The following is a 15,223-nucleotide window of genomic DNA, read 5'->3' on the forward strand; positions in this document are numbered from 1 at the left end:
CCTCTCCAACCCCGGGGCCCCTGCAGCGAGCCGTGCTGCCCTTCCCACCGCCCTCCGCCCATGGACTCGGCTCCATCTGATCCCTTGGCTCCAGCCCCACTGTCCCCTCCATGGCCCGGTGGGCTGCTGCCCCGCTGAGACTCAGATATCTCCGAGAGGACTGTCCCGAGCCTAGAGGGGTAAATAACGTAAGGAGCGCTTATCTGCTGAGATGCCACGCAGCTATTAAAAAAACGTGGCCAACTGGAACACACTCATCAGGGAGAGGTCTCTGTTGTGAGTTGAATTGTGTCCCCCAGAAAGATAGGTTGGAGTCCTCAGCCCAGGTACAGGGCCTTTGCAGATGTTATTAGTCAAACTGAGGTCATCCTGGAGGAGGCTGGGCCCATCTGCCAGCGACAGTGTCCTGATAAACAGACGAGGAGACAGAGATGCCCCGGGGGGCGGCCAAGTGGGGATGGGGGGGCAGACTGGAGCAGGATGTCTACCAGCTGAGGGTCGCCGGCCACCGCCTGGTGCTGGGAGAGGCAGGGAAGGATGCTCCCTGGGCAGCCTCAGAAGGAGCACCGCGGCTGCCCCGGGATCCCAGCCTCCCGGCCTCCCGGCCTCAGACCTTCAAGAGAATTAACGTCAGTTTGGGCCACGTGGCGTGTGGGATTTGGTTACGGCGGCCCAGGGGAACTCCTGCGAGTTCACTGTCAAGTCAGCGCCCGGGTGGGCACGTTCACCTCTGGGAGCTCCACTTAGACCTCCCTCCTCTGGGAGGCTGTTCCTGGCCTCAGCGAGTGTTCCCTCCGTGCCCTGACCACACCTCTCCGTACCCCGAGAGCTCACAGCACACACCGCCTGGCCTGCCCACGTGGAGGATGAGCAGGGCCCGGGCCTCTCACTGCTGGGAAACCGCAGACGTCTGAGGAGCGTTTGCTGAACGGCTGACACTTCATCCAGCACGTTTGTGAGCTTGCGCACCTAGTCCTCATGCCTACATCAGCCCCATTTTGCAGATGAGGAAACTGAGGGTCTGGACGGACACTGGAGCGTGCCCTGGTCATGCACCTCGGGCTGCGATCAGGGCCCGAGAGCACAGACCACCAAGCTGGGCCCCTCTGACCCCAGGGAGGAGGTGGGGAATGGATACAAACAAGGCCACACTCTTAAGAAAACAAAGAATATTTTATTCCTTCAGCGGTTTCTATACAACAATGACACCACGAGAATAGGGTGGGAGTCTTGTCTTCCTTGACCCGAGTCAGCCTCCTGGGAGAGCATATCACATTGCCCAAGAGGCTGAGCCCCGCTCAGGGCAAAGGAGGCCACAGTCATCTCCAACTTGTGCAAAACCATCTGCCTCCCTGTGCAAATACACGGCCACGCTGTACTGTGTCCACGAACAGGCCCTTCCTCCACGGCCTCCTGGGAACCCCAAGCAGGAGGAGCCTCCCTGGGAGAGCCATCATTTGCTGGGGCGTGGGGATCCTCCTGTCCCGATCTCCTTGATGACTCCTCTGCACGGCTCAGGGGACCCTGGCCAGCAGCCAGAGCCCCACACAGTGACTGACCCAATACCCATTTTACAGACAGGCAGCCTGAGGACCAGAGGGTGACAAGCCTTCCCCTCCCGCGGCTGGACTTAACCACTGAGCTCCCCTCCCGCTGGCCTGTGCCTGGTCCCCCAGCCCAGCCCCTAGGCTAATACGGAGCCGCCAGCTGGTCCCAAGCCTCTTAGCGGTCCGTGGGAGTGGCGGCAGCCGGGACATTCCTAGCTGTGCCACATGGAGAAGCTGGGGTGCATCACAGCAGAGTATTATGTCCTGGGACACCGGGAGGCACCCGGAGCTGCCTCTCCGTCCCTGATACAGAGACCGGACAGGTGGCCGAGAAGTGCCCCCCGCAAGGTGGCCGATTGGAGGTTAGCCGCTGGGTGGCCCATCGGTCGGTCGTCAAAGACCCCACGGTGGTGGCGGCCCGGATCCCGGGAAAGGGCTGGAGTGTCGGCGGGCTTTCCGGAAGACCCCAAGTGACAGCGCCAGGCTCGGCGCGGGGGCGCTACACGCCGTCACCTCGGAGCTCGGCGACTGGCCGGCGCGGGTACGAGGCTCCCTATCTCCCGGCCGAGGGCCCCGCGGACGTCAAGCCCGCGGCCAAGGCCCCCCAGCCGGTGCGCGGAAGGCAGCCCAGGCCCGCCGGCGTCCGCGCGCCGGCCTCACAGGCTGGAGGGCTGGGCCAGGCCGGGCCCCGACGCGGCGGCGGGCACGGGCTCGCCGTCGGGCCGGGCCTCGGGGCCGCGCGCGTACGTGAGCACCACGGTGACGGTGGCGAAGGTGGCGGCGTTGACGGGGAAGGCGCGCAGCAGCGTGGAGGCCAGGCCGCGCGTGAACACGCGCCAGCCCTCGGCGCGGTAGCTCTGGCGCACGCAGTCCGCGAAGCCGCCGTAGCGCGGGGCGCCCCGCAGCCCGTCGGCCTGCAGCCGCGACTTGACCACGTCCACGGGGTAGGTGGACAGCCAGGACAGGATGCCCGACGTGCCGCCCGCCAGCAGCAGCTTGGGCACGAGCAGCCGGTCGCCGGGCTCGCAGCCGAGCGCGCGCGTCAGCACGTCGTAGGACAGGAAGTAGACGCCGAAGCTGGGCGTCTCGCGCAGCAGCGTGGACGCCATGCCCCGGTTGACGCCGCGCACGCCCTCGCGCCGGTAGATCTGCGCCAGGCAGTCGAGCGAGCCGCGGTAGGTGCGCGCCGGGCCCGCCGCCTGCAGCTGCAGCCGCGTCTTGGCCAGCTCCATGGGGCAGCAGATGACGCACTGGATGGCGCCCGCCGCCGCGCCGGCCACGAACTGGTGCAGCGGCGTGTCGCGGCCCAGCGCCCGCAGCGTGTTGCCCTGCACGCCGAACACCAGCGCGTTGATGAAGGTGAGCCCCATGAGGGGCGAGCCCAGGCCCTTGTAGAGGCCCAGCACCTGCGGGGGGGGCGGGGGGGCAGACACGCGTCACGCGCGCTCCTGCTCCTGCTCGCGCCGCCCGGCCTGCCTCCCCGGGAGCCCGCGTGCAGGGTGCTGAGCCCCCAGCCCACCCCGCGTGTTCGACAGGACCAAGCCGAATTCTGCTAGAACCCACGTCCTCGAGGCCCGAGGCCTGGGCGTTCGCACCTTCCCATTTCCCAAGTCCCCACTTGCCCAGAGTCCGCGGGGCGGGGAGGGGCGTCTTTTCCGACTCTGCCGTCTGGGGCTCAAAGCATTCCAGAAGATGGTTCCCCACCGCCACCCCAGGCCCAGGCCACTCACACTCTCCTGCTTGATGATTGACTGGAAGCAGTGCAAGGTCCCTCGGTACTGAGGCTTCTCCAGGCTCTGGACCTGAAGCCGCACCTGCAAGGACACGCCCAGTGAACGGTGGGCGAGCCAAGCCAGAGCTCCCAGCTCTCTCGCCCCAGCACTCAGCTCAGCCCGCGGAGGCTCTCTGGGGGAGGCCCAAGGCTGGACGCTGGAGGCAGGGAGCCAAGTACGTTTCTGGGGCCTTTGGAATTCCGGGATGGGGCAGGGCCGGGTGTCCATGCCTCACAGGGGAGGGGATCAGTGGGCAAAGAGCCACAGAGACGGCCGGCTGCACAGGGGGGAGAGGGTCCCCGAGATCTCAGACAAGTAGAGGCCAAGCCTCTGGTTGCATTACGTCTGCATGACGTGCAGACAGTGGGCCCGAAGCACTTTCCCAGACCTCCCCACTGTCGTGGTGGCAAACTGTGGCCGATGCCAGAGGGGCTCCCCACCTATTCCCATCACCCAGCTCCCCTCAGGGGCTGACAGTGCCACAGTGGGTGTTAAAAGCACTGAGCCTTGGACTCTGAGGGACCCCTAATTTCTGCCAGTAGCCCCTTGTGGGGACAGTGGTCGTGAATTAACAAAGCAGTGACAGGAGAGCAGCTGACAGCCTCCTCGATGACCATGTCCCCACCTTCGGGACCTGGGGGCTCATGCCCAGCTGCCCTTGGCGCCCCATAGTCCAGAACCACTTAATGTGAAAGTATTCTTTGTTGACGGAGAGCTTCTCTCTGGGCTTGATACGCAGGCCCCACAGTGTGGAGCGGGAGCACATTTCCCGAACTCAGAATCCAGGTCATGGGGTGGGGGGTGAGCCAGGTTAAGTCCTGTTCTCAGGAGCTGACTCAGAAATCACTATACCACAGCCAGGGCCACGGCACGAACACCCCTCTGTGGCCGGCAGCACCGGAGGGCCTACCCCTGGAATCACCAGCTGAGGTGGGTGTAGTTACCCCCACTTAAGAGGTGGGAACACTGAGGCTCAGAGATGTTTTGCAACTCGGCCAAGGCTGTCTGTCCACTCCAGCAACGGGAGTGGCTCGGCTGCGGGGTGGGGTGCTGGCTGGTAAGAGCCGTCCAATGGATCTTCTCTTGACAAACGCACTTACAGAAGAACGTGTTCTGAGAACACAAAAGCACCAGCTCTGCACACGAGGACCTCTGCAGTTGGCGGCCACTGCTCTGAGAAGCGGCTGACAAGCAAGTGCACCCTGCAGTGGACCACCCCAGCGCCCCTTCCCACCCTGGCGGCCTGGCTGGGCCACGGCCTGGCGGCGGAGGGGTGGATTTTCAGTGGAGAAAAGCAAAAGCGTTTGGGCAACATATTAATAACATATTAACACCTTAACACTTAATAACGTATTAACACCTTGAGCTCTGCTCAGGTTGTTTTTGGGATGTGAGGTTTTTTACTTCCCTTCCGTGTTATGGGGTCTCTGGTGGGACATTTCTCTTTCTCATGCAGCCACTGAATGGGCCCTGTGAGCAGAAATAACAGGAAGCAGGGCCAGGCGGGCCCTGCTTGGGTGGGATTTTCGGACACACGTGGATGGCAGCTTGAAGTCTCTGCAGGTTGAACACGCTCTTGCCCAGGCTCAGGCCAGCTTGGGTCCCACAGGGAGCACGGAGGCCCCTCTCCCCTTTGTCTCTGACCCCTGGACCTGGGCTGAGCACTCGCTGGCTGGGAGTTTGGGGGACCAGGTTTGGGGGTGAAATGGGGCCCAAGTCTTGTGATCTCTAGAGTTGAGGTTAACATCCTGTTTGAGGATTGGTGGGCCCGCCCCTGGAAAAGTGGTTGTTCGCACACATGCCCAAAAGGCTTCCAGCTCTCCACCGGGCTGAGAGACGCCCAACGTGAAGACCCTCTGATCCAGAGGGGGCTGATTTTTCTCCACCAGCCCCACCTGAATCCCCGCCCCAGGACCTGTGCCGGGCCCAAGCTCACCTCAGGCCCTCCCTGTCCCCTGCTAGTCAGGGAGGGAACTGTGTGGGGTGGGGAAGGGGAGGGGTGTGGCGGGGTGCGGTTCAGGCCCAGGGTCTGGTTCAGCGAGGACAGAGAAGGGTCGGGTTCCCCTGGTCTGTACTTACTAGTGCTCTCCAGGGTGAGGCTTACGCTCATCTACAACAAAGTTACACTTTTGCTATGGGTGGAGACAGCCCCTAGCTCAGAAAGTAAAGGCGGTTAAAGCAACATAAAATGTCAACATCACATCCAGGCACGGAGCCCCCAGGGCCCAGCCCCCGACCTCCCCATCCCCTCCCCTGCCCTGGGATGGCCACTCTCTGGTGAAAGCGGTTTTAGACCCACTGTCCCTGATTACTGTCATGTCCCGGGCAGTAGAAGGGAGCGGGGCTGCTAGGAGGACTGGGGGGTTTCTGGGGGGCGGACCTTGTTCTGCTCTCCCCAGGCTTGTGCTTCAGGAAGATGATTTGTAGATTCATACGCTTGGCATGTGTGTACTTTTCTACATGGTTACATTTCAGTTAAAACAACAACAGAGCTACTGAAGTAAATCCCACTTTTGCCAAACACAAGGAATATATCCGGGTGAGGGTTGGGGAAGAGATCTATGAAGGACTGGGTTTTTTTTTTTCCTTTTTGGTTTATATGTCTCTATAATGGTTAAAAATTTCTTTACAACCTACATTACTTTTGTAATAGAAAGCCAACCAAATAACTGTGTGTGTACCTGATGATTAAAACACATTTTGAAAAAATATCACACGCCCATGGCAGGCACGATGGCAGCGGGGGCAGATCCTGAAGGAATGTACAGAATGGGAAAACTGGTTTGTCAGTATAAGGAAATAAGGTGCTCTTCTACCTTTCCCAGTTTTCTTTTTAATGAGAATTGTTTAACTTTTATACTGGAAAAGAGCCAGTAAAAAATTAGGCCATTGGTGTGGGGGGGCGCCTGGGTGGCTCAGTTGATTAAGCATCTGTCTTTGGCTCAGGTTGTGATCTCAGGGTCCTGGGATCGAGCCCCGCATCGGGCTCCCTGCTCAGCAGGGAATCTGATTGTCCCTCTGCCTCTCCCTACTCCCCCCTGCTTGTCCTCTCTCTGTCAAATAAATAAAATCTTAAAAAAAAAATAAGGCCATTGGTGACACAGCATTAAATTAAACCAAAGGCGCGCGTTCCTTGATCAGCACAATATAATAGTGTGTGAGCCCGAACTAGGACGAGAGGGGTCACGAGTTGAGTGACAGAGGGGATTACTGGGGGTGGGTTTTTTTCCTATCCATAAGAAGCCTGGTTTTTAAAGTCAGGTTTGCCCAGATGTGACTGATGCAGGTCGCCGCAGTGACCAGAAAAAGCCACCAATGGATTTCTTCAAAGACCACCCTCCAGGGGCGAGGTAAAGGGGGGGATCTAAGGAGCAGGAGCCCTGTGGGGTGGAGAGGCTCCTGGTCCCCAATCACTGCCGGGGGTGCTGGTCGTGGCGCAGGAGCTCAAAGGGGGCCAGAAACCCCAGGACAGAGTCCTCCCCAGCCTGGGGGCACTGAGGAGGGGGCCCAGTGGGAGCGGGGCTAGCTGAGGGGGGCCTGGCCATGCCCAGGCCGAGTCATGGCTCAGAGAGGTGTGGCCCCTGCAACATTGGGCTGAGGAAGCGAATCCAGTCACTTCGTGGCCGGATACAGAGGCATTTACAACATGTGACTGCAAGATATAAACCCAGCAGGGTGCGGACAGTGCTAGGCTCCCGGGCTGCTCTGGCCTGTGGGCAGGCTTCACGGGGCGGCCAGCTGGGCAGCGCTCAGGCAGCTGTGAGGACAGGCGGGCTGTGAAGGGACCCGGGCTGCTGTGTGGCAAGAAAGCCTGGTCCTTCCACCTTCTCCTTAAATTGCAAACGATTGGATAGAAGATCTGTGCTCTGCAGAACTAGCATTTCCTGCAACCCAGACTTGACTGTTGAGCACCCGGCACAAGGGCCTCTGTAATCTTTTTTTTTAAGATTTTATTTATTTATCTGACAGAGACACAATGAGAGGGAACACAAGCAGGGGGAGTGGGAGAGGGAGAAGCAGGCTTCCCGCCGAGCAGGGAGCCTGATGCGGGGCTTGATCCCAGGACCCTGGGATCATGACCTGAGCTGAAGGCAGACGCTTAACGACTGAGCCTCCGTAGTCTTGCCCAGCGCCTCACTTGGCAGATGAGATCCCTGGGCCCTGAGGTAAAGCAGCTGGCCCAAGGTCACACAGCAGATGGGCTCGCGGGGGGCCTGGACCCGCGCATAGCCTCGGGCAGAACTTGTTCCGGTCAGAGCCAAAACACCAAGCTAGGCCCTCATGCCTGCGCTGGAGGCAACCCCAGCCCTGAGGTCCCGAGGCCTTTTCTTGCCCAAGGACCACCTGACTGCCACTGAAAAAAGAGGGGACAGGAAGTGACCCCAAACCCAGCTGGGGCTGACACCCTTGCCTTCGCTGTCCCCGGGAAGCGCTGCCAAGTCCAGTGTTGACAGCGGGTCACAGGGTCTGGCCTGGTGCCCTGCTGCTTACGGCCTGCCCTGATTCCCGGGGAGGCCTGCGAGGGAAAGTCCAGACGTGGCTGGTTTCAGGACCTAAAACCCCAACAACAGGGAGAAAATCCTATTTGGGGGTTTCCAGCTGGAAAACATGGATTTCCTTTGTTTCCATTGTGAGCCTCTGAGCACCTGGATCTGGACAGTTTACCGAGGAGGAGCTGCGGACCGAGTGCCCGCCCCAGGGCCCCACGCTGGAGCCACGAACTCCTTGCACGTGCACACCAGCCCTTGGGAACCCATCGCGCAGTTTCGTGCCAGTGGGGACTACCACTCGGTGAAGATCATGTTCATGGGAAATACTGACAGGTTCTGGTTTTTCTGGCTTTCTGTCTTTTCTCTCTGAACTGCACTTTCCTTCAAGAAGATGTCTGGAGGGCTTCTGCATCAGAACAGTGAGCAGCCCCCGCTCTGGGCAAGGGGAAGCCTGCCCTTCAGCCTCTCAGTCTCAGGGGCCACCACCACGGACCTCCAAGTTCAGCCCCGAGCTGGGAGATGTAAGGCCAGACCCAGAAGGAAAGTGGACACACAGCCTTCCACCTGGGTGTCACAGAACCCTAAGTCTACCTTTATTCCAGAACCTATGGGAAGACCTCACAGGCGTTCCTAAGGTGGTCACTGGAAAGGGGCCTCCGGCCACCCCAGCCCCGTAGGCCTCGGTGCAACGTCTGCGCCTCCCCAAAGACCTGAGAGTAAAACTGTGACAAGACACTCACCTTGACCGTGTCAAATGGGTGTCCCACGAGCACGCCTGCCACACCTGGAGGAAAAAAGGAGGACCGTCACCCAGAGGCCTCAGAAACCTGCAGTGTGGGGGGCGTCCGGCTAGGAGGACCGCACGGGAGCTGCTGGATGGGAGCAGAGAACGTTTACCAGGCGCCCTGTGAGCTCTTTTGTCCTCAGGTCTGCACGAGCAGTGGGGGTAAGAGGGTGACATCCCTGAGGATGAGCCAGGATCTGTCCCACTCAAAGCTGGTGTCTCTCTCTCCCCTGCTGCTCACACACTTGACAGCAGAAGTTGTCTCCCCCCACCACCCGCCCCGTGCAAACACCTCCCGGCACGGCAGGGGGGCCCAGGGGTTTTGGACTTGGGGCCAGACGGTCACCCAGATTTGAATTTGCCCTCTGCCACTCACCGGCTGGCCAAGCTCCCGAGGAACTCGAGGTCTGCGGCTCACTCCCCTCACCTGTACTCGTGTGAGCTCGGCCAAGCCCCTCCCCCTGCGTGCTGACCCAGGGCCGGAGGCATCGAGGTATTGCAGACACTGGCTGACCACTCCCCTCCCTGCAGGGGAGCCACCTGCGCCCAGGGAGTCCGCTCCCGACTCTGTGATCCTGTGCGATATGCATCAGTCCAGGCCCTGCCCAAACCCCAGGCCCACCTCGAAGGACAAAGGCTCACTCTCCAAATTGGCTCCTAAATACTTTTCAGAGTCCTGAGTGTTGTTCAGGTATAAATATCACTGGGAATCAGGCACCTTGGTTCCCCATTCACGGAAGGAGAAAGGGAGGCTCAGTGAGGGAGAGAAGCCCGTGCACCAACTCCCATGCCTTCCTCCCTAGAATTCTGTGTGTGAATCTCTTAAAGTTCTCCTTTTACCACTCGGAGTATTTATAATTAAGACAGTTACTATTTGTTGAGTGACAAACAGTAACGTTTCTACTGGGGGTCACTGTTGTTAGTTTTGTATGTGACTAACTCTCCCTCTTATTTGTAAACAAAGGACTATGCCCATTTTACAGATGAGGAATGGGAGGCTGAGAGAATATGTCCATGTTGCACAGCTAATAAGTTGGTGGGGTGAGGATTTGAACCTGGATCTTCTGGGCCTGGAGCCCCTTTGGGGCTGGATATCATGGTGGTGGGCACCCAGAGGTTAGTGGGGATTTCTGTGCTGCCTCTTTATAACCTGCAGATCTTTGTAAGGTGCCCTCTCCATCCTGTTCAGTACTTTGGGCCTTAGAATCCACTGTGTTTGGTACTAACTTTGCCGATCCTGCTTTCTTTTTGGTTATGTGTGCCTGGTATCGCTTTGTGATGGTTAATTTTCAACCTGGTCCTACTACTTTGTTTTTGATGCTCCTGGAAATGAGCTACAGCTCGGCTAGGCTTTGGCCCCTGCTCCCATCTGAAGCTGTCTCTGATTTTGCCAAGACGGGACATCTGACCCGACTCCATCTTATTTTATGTGAATGAATTCTTTTACTCCTTTTCTTTTCTACATTTTTGCTGGTTCAGGCAAACTGCCATGTGTCCTCCTCTTGCTTGTTAATGTTTAAGTTCAGCTAAAGGTTACTTCTTGTTTCTAACACTTAGAATCATTATCTGTAGACACAGGATAAGAACCGTCGCCCCTCAAGGCTCTGTCTGCCCCCCCGCTGTCCCTCCCCTTCCCCAGTAAGAGCCACCCCAAGAAGGTTCCCCACCCCTGTAGCTTCCCCTTCTACTCCCTACCCTCCCACACCCAGAGACCCCACGAAACTCATAGCTGTTCGCTCTCCTCCTCACCTCTGCCCCCTTCTGGGGGTCTCTACTCTGATCAATTGCCATTTGGCGCCTTTCTGGACTATTTTTCTCGGAGGTAACATATAGGACAATGGCCTCCGTATTCCTGCTCCTCTGCATGATGTCTTTCGTTAACGCTGTCAGGGAACAAGGGTCCTGTGCTCTGGTGAGGCTCTCAGGCCCAGGCCAATATCCCAGAATCTCCTGGCTTTTGGTGCTACAGCTGAGAAATCTGTTGCCAGTGCATTTCTTCTCCTTGGTCAATAATTTATGCGTTTTATCAGGAAGCCTCTGAGATTTTATCTGTAGATGTCAGGAATGTCATCGACATGCCAAGGGTGTGTCCTCTTGTTCTTTTTTTTTTTTTTAAAGTAACCCTGCCTGGTACCACACCAGCGCTTTCACTCCAGAGACTCAGGCCTTTTTCTGATCAGAGAAAATTTCCACTCTTACGTATTCATCCTAATCATCGTCTCCAGACCCTTTTCTCCTTCTGGAACCCCTAACATTCACAGGAAGATGAAAAGACATCCCTAAGGCATCTTGTCCCTCGAGACTTCCATACCTGCGTCTCTGGTCTTTTGAGACGCACTTTGTTTCTATCTTTTGCAATCCACCTTCTTTTTTATGTCGTGTTGTGAATTTTCTAAATTTGAACACCCTAGTTCTAGAATTTATTTTCTGGGACTGTGACTGATTCTCTGGGGTTTTGGAAACCTGACACTTGGCTGGGGTATGCTGTTTGGCCTTACTTCTCTCTCCAGCTGTGGGCCAGTTGTGGGGTCCCCAAGAAGCACACACTGGAAATGCTAGAGGTTCCCTTCCTGTGGGTGACCCGTCCTGCCTCTGGCCCCAGACTTGCTCAGGTTCTGGCACCAGCCTTCATCAGCCTCCAGGATGGGAGGGGTGACCCCCCACCCCACCAGCCTCGGTTGGGAGGCCCCACCAAGGCCTCCAGTGGCAGCCATTTGCTTTCCTACTTTCCCCAGAGGCTCGGTTCAGGGCCCTCAGGGGAGGGGCTTCGGGCCTCACCTCAGACATCCCCATTCACAGGAACAGAGGGGGCCTTGGGGCCTGCCTCCATGAGGCCCTCCAGTCCCCCAAAGCCTTGTCCTTTTAACCTCAGTGACCTTGAGAGCCAGGAAGCCCTACCAGACCAGGTCCCCAACAGGCCACTGAAGCAACACAAGAAGTTGGGAAGGGTCTTTGGCCGTGGGACAGCCCACCCTCACTGAGCCATCACTTGGGGTGGGGGTGGGGTAGAGGAGGGCCTGGGGTCCAGGAGAAGCCAGCAGGTGTGGGGCTGGTGCAGCCATGGGAGGGGAACAGGAAAACAGAGTGGGGTCACAGGGGGATAGGGGAGCTGAGAGCTGGATCTGCAGAGGCTGCCCCCTCCTGTCTCTGGCCTGGGCTTGGGAGACCACTCTCCCCAGGCAGGGTTCCCGGCCCCACCGTGGAGCTGCTCTCCACACCTCCTCCTATCCACGCCCAGCGCAGGGAGAACTCCACTCAGAGCACAGGGTGTCAGCGGCCTGAAGACCTGGGACGGACCCCCTGGTAGGGAGTGTGGGTAGGCCGCCTGAGCGCCTGGATGCTGTCAATCAAGGTGCCTGCCCCACCTCCTAGGGCGAAATTGAACACGTGACCCGACACTCAGCCAATCAGAGGTGATGTACTGTTCTCTGTCCCAGGAATCTGCATCTCGAGGGCCCCCAGGCCACCAAAGAGAAGCACCGCCATCACCCTGCCCTGGGCCTACAGGCCTGGAGGAGCCCAAGACGAAGGAACCAGGCGGGGGCCTCTGGGGCTACCGGCGCATGGTTCCTAGACGGTCCCTCTGCACGGCCAGACATGCCAGGGACCCAGAAGGCAGGCCGGGGACACAATCAGGTCACTGTTCCACCAGTCCCTCCAATTCTCAGGACCAAGGTTTCTCCTGGGTCGAATAAGAGCAGGAGAGGATCCCAGGGGAGGGGGAGCGGAGGCTGACAACCCTCACAAAGAATCTTTGTGGCAGCCACTTCCATCCTCATCCACCTGGGAGACTCAGGCCTCCACTCCCACAGCAGGGAGGTAGGTGCGCACCACCAGCCCCAGCTTGCACCTGGATCCGAGTAAGGCAGTGGGGGCGGGGGCTGTGGCCTACAGCTGGGTGTGGTGCTGGACTCTTATCTCACCCCAACCCTGGAGCCTGGACAGGATCTCCTAGGTGGGCCTGGTAAGGATGGACAGAAGGCATTCCGGGAGCCGGAGCCTCGAGTGACTGAACACGTGTGCCTGGGGCGATGGGTCCCTACGCAGGCCTGGCCTTAGGATGAGTAGGCCTACCCCAAGCCCCACAGCTCGCAGGGGGCTCCCAGGACACCTGGGAGAAATCAGAAGGAATCCTGCCCCTCTGGGGAAAGAACCCACACTCCCCAAGAAGTTGGGAAGGGTCTTTGGCCGTGGGACAGCCCACCCTCACTGAGCCATCACTTGGGGTGGGGGTGGGGTAGAGGAGGGCCTGGGGTCCAGGAGAAGCCAGCAGGTGTGGGGGCTGGTGCAGCCATGGGAGGGGAACAGGAAAACAGAGTGGGGTCACAGGGGGATAGGGGAGCTGAGAGCTGGATCTGCAGAGGCTGCCCCCTCCTGTCTCTGGCCTGGGCTTGGGAGAAATGCACCCATTTATGAAAAGCCCTGGGGTTTTCCCCCCTTCAGCAGGCTCCAGCCGGGTGGTTTCCTGAGGCCTGATTGGGTAACAGTCCGGGAAGTTCTTAAATCTCTTCACACACATCACTTCCCTGGCACTCTCTCTTCTCCACCAGTCTCCTCTTGCCCAGAGTAGGAAGCTCAGACTGCAGAGGTTTAGATGCCTGAGGCCATTGCTAGTCCTTCCTCTGCCTGCAGGGCGCCCAGCGCCCAACCCAAGCAGATGAAAAACAGCAGATAAACAGTGCTGGAGGAGGGAAGCCCACCATCAGCGCAGGACCAGGCCCGGGGTGACGCAGTGGCTCCTGTCACCTCGGTGGGGAATACCTGTTAGCAAAACCTGGCTCGCAGTTAATACCAGTTGAGTAAATAAACTCTCCAAGGAAAAGCAGAGAAACGAAAGGCCAAACAGGGAAGTAGCCGGCCTGATGCCCTGGGTGGCCCCCAGCAGAGCCAGGACAGCACAGTGACTGCTGCCCTCTCGGGGACACAGGCTTGGGGAGGACCCTCGCAGCCTCGCCTGGGTGAAGGTGCCCCACATCGGTGACACGCACGCGTGAGCACAAGGGCCAGTCCACGCCGCGTGTCAGGCCCACGCCGCCACTTGGGTGGGGTCGCCCCCCAGCAGCTCACGGAACGGCGTAGGAAGGTGCGGCGTGCCAAAGCGTGACTCGGCGCCTGGGGTCCGGCCGGCGCCCTTCAGTGCCCTCCAAGGCCAGTCCGCCAGGGGGTCGTCCTGTGGCCCCAGCCCCGCCCAGACATCTGCGGGGGAAGAGGGTGGAGCCAACCCCAAACTTCTCGGGCCCCGGGAGGGGACCGGGGTGTGGGGGGGCGACCCTGGTCCGGGTAGGCGCGGGCTGGGGATGCAGGAGCAGGTGAGGGAGATGAGCCCGAGGCCTCGGGAGAGAAGGGCGCACGGGGCGGTGGGGCATCCTCCTGGCAGTCCCCGCCTTGGCCAAGCCACCGTGCTGCCCCTGCGCCCCAGACCTCTCGTCTGGACGTGCCCCGAAGGACTTAAACGACGCGTGCCCTGGCGGACTGCGCGCTAGACGCCCTCCGGGCCTGCTGTCAGTTCACGCCCACGAGAGCCCCGTGAGACGAGAGCATTGTTACCCCCATTCTGCAGGCGACGAAACCCCGGCCAGAGGGTGGGCCTCCGGGGCCCAGGGCCCGCAGGTGAGCCGGCCTCCCATCCCGCATGCCTGGCTCCGGCCTCCCGAGATCCGGCGCTCGGGGCGGGAGCCGCCCGCCTCCTTACCCCCAGCGCATCCAGCCAGGAAGTCGAGCGCCATTGCCGGGTCCCCGGTGAGGCCGCCCTTCCTCCTCGTCCTTCTCCTCTGGCCCCTCGCCGGACGGGCGGCCGTCGGGGGTCCCCCGGGCTCTCTGGATTGGGGCTCGGCCGGGCCGCCGCCTCCTGGCGCGGAGCCCGGGGCCGGCCGGGGTCGGGGGGCGGCGGCGACGGCGGCGGCGGCGGCTCAGCGCGCGGGTCCTCGGTCCGCGCACGTCCCTCGCTGACCGGCTCGCTAGCCCTCGCTGCTGTCCGCCTGCAGCCGGCGGTCCCTCACCTCGGGCCGCGCGCCCCGCCCCTCGGGCCTGCCGGCCGGACCCCCGCGGGGTGCAGAGCGCGGCCAATGGGCGGGCGAGGCGCGGACAACACCCCGGGCCCTGCGCGCCGCCGCCGCGCCTCATTGGCTGGGCGTGTGCGAGGTGGGCGGGGTGGGGGGGGACGTGGCGGGCGGGGGAGGTGCACGGGCGCCGCAGACAAAGAATGTGCTTCGTGCGCCCGCCCGCGCCGCTCCGGGCGGGAGAGGCGGCCGGGTGCGCGCGGCGGCGGGACGGTGGGGCCGGGCCCGGGAGCCCAGGGCCTGACCGCGGCCTGTGCCGGGCGGGAATCTCCCGGCGTGCGCGAGACGGGTCAGCTGAGCGGGAGGCGGGGTGTGCTCGACTCTGCCGCCGAACCCCGGGTCCCTGCCCGTGTAATGGGGACACGGGCGCGACAGCGGGCGCCTAGAGCCAGGATCCTCCCAGGCTCGGACACCACTAGTCGTGATACCCCGCGGGCGGCGAGTCGCGGGGTATCGGGATCAGAGCGCGCCCGGGGCGGCGGGGAGCGAGCTGGGAAGGGGGCCGTGGGGCGCCCCTCGGGGGCCCGCACCTGCCCGCGCGCTGCAGGGCCGCGGGAGCCGCGGAAGGGTG

At 60.7% G+C, this 15,223-nt stretch overlaps 1 protein-coding gene across 2 annotated transcripts; it reads right to left on the reverse strand.

Annotated features, from left to right (window-relative positions):
- Positions 1 to 2,203: 2,203 nt before the first annotated feature.
- Positions 2,204 to 14,634, reverse strand: SLC25A29 (solute carrier family 25 member 29). 2 transcript variants are annotated; one of them, XM_032405927.1, is made up of 4 exons: positions 14,286 to 14,634; positions 8,550 to 8,593; positions 3,278 to 3,361; positions 2,204 to 2,953 (listed from the first exon to the last, which is right to left on the reverse strand). In XM_032405927.1, the coding sequence occupies exons 1-4, from the start codon at positions 14,317 to 14,319 to the stop codon at positions 2,204 to 2,206; spliced, it is 912 nt and encodes a 303-aa protein (XP_032261818.1). In that variant the 5' UTR covers positions 14,320 to 14,634. The 2 variants fall into 2 exon arrangements, with proteins under 2 accessions (XP_032261818.1, XP_032261817.1); XM_032405926.1 differs by lacking the exons at positions 8,550 to 8,593; positions 14,286 to 14,634 and having other exon boundaries at positions 3,278 to 6,241.
- Between the last annotated feature and the right edge of the window lie 589 nt (positions 14,635 to 15,223).

The sequence above is a fragment of the Phoca vitulina genome, unplaced genomic scaffold (genome assembly GCF_004348235.1).
Source record: "Phoca vitulina isolate PV1807 unplaced genomic scaffold, GSC_HSeal_1.0 scaffold7, whole genome shotgun sequence".
In the NCBI taxonomy this organism is placed as follows: domain Eukaryota; kingdom Metazoa; phylum Chordata; class Mammalia; order Carnivora; family Phocidae; genus Phoca; species Phoca vitulina.

Bases quoted from the DNA above. Each gene is read 5' to 3' on its own strand.
- SLC25A29 (XM_032405926.1), bottom strand. From the start codon at position 3,547: ATGGACACCCGGCCCTGCCCCATCCCGGAATTCCAAAGGCCCCAGAAA. The intron at 2,954-3,277 runs GTGAGTGGCCTG...CCCCCCCCGCAG, and splicing joins CAATCATCAAGCAGGAGAGT to GTGCTGGGCCTCTACAAGGG.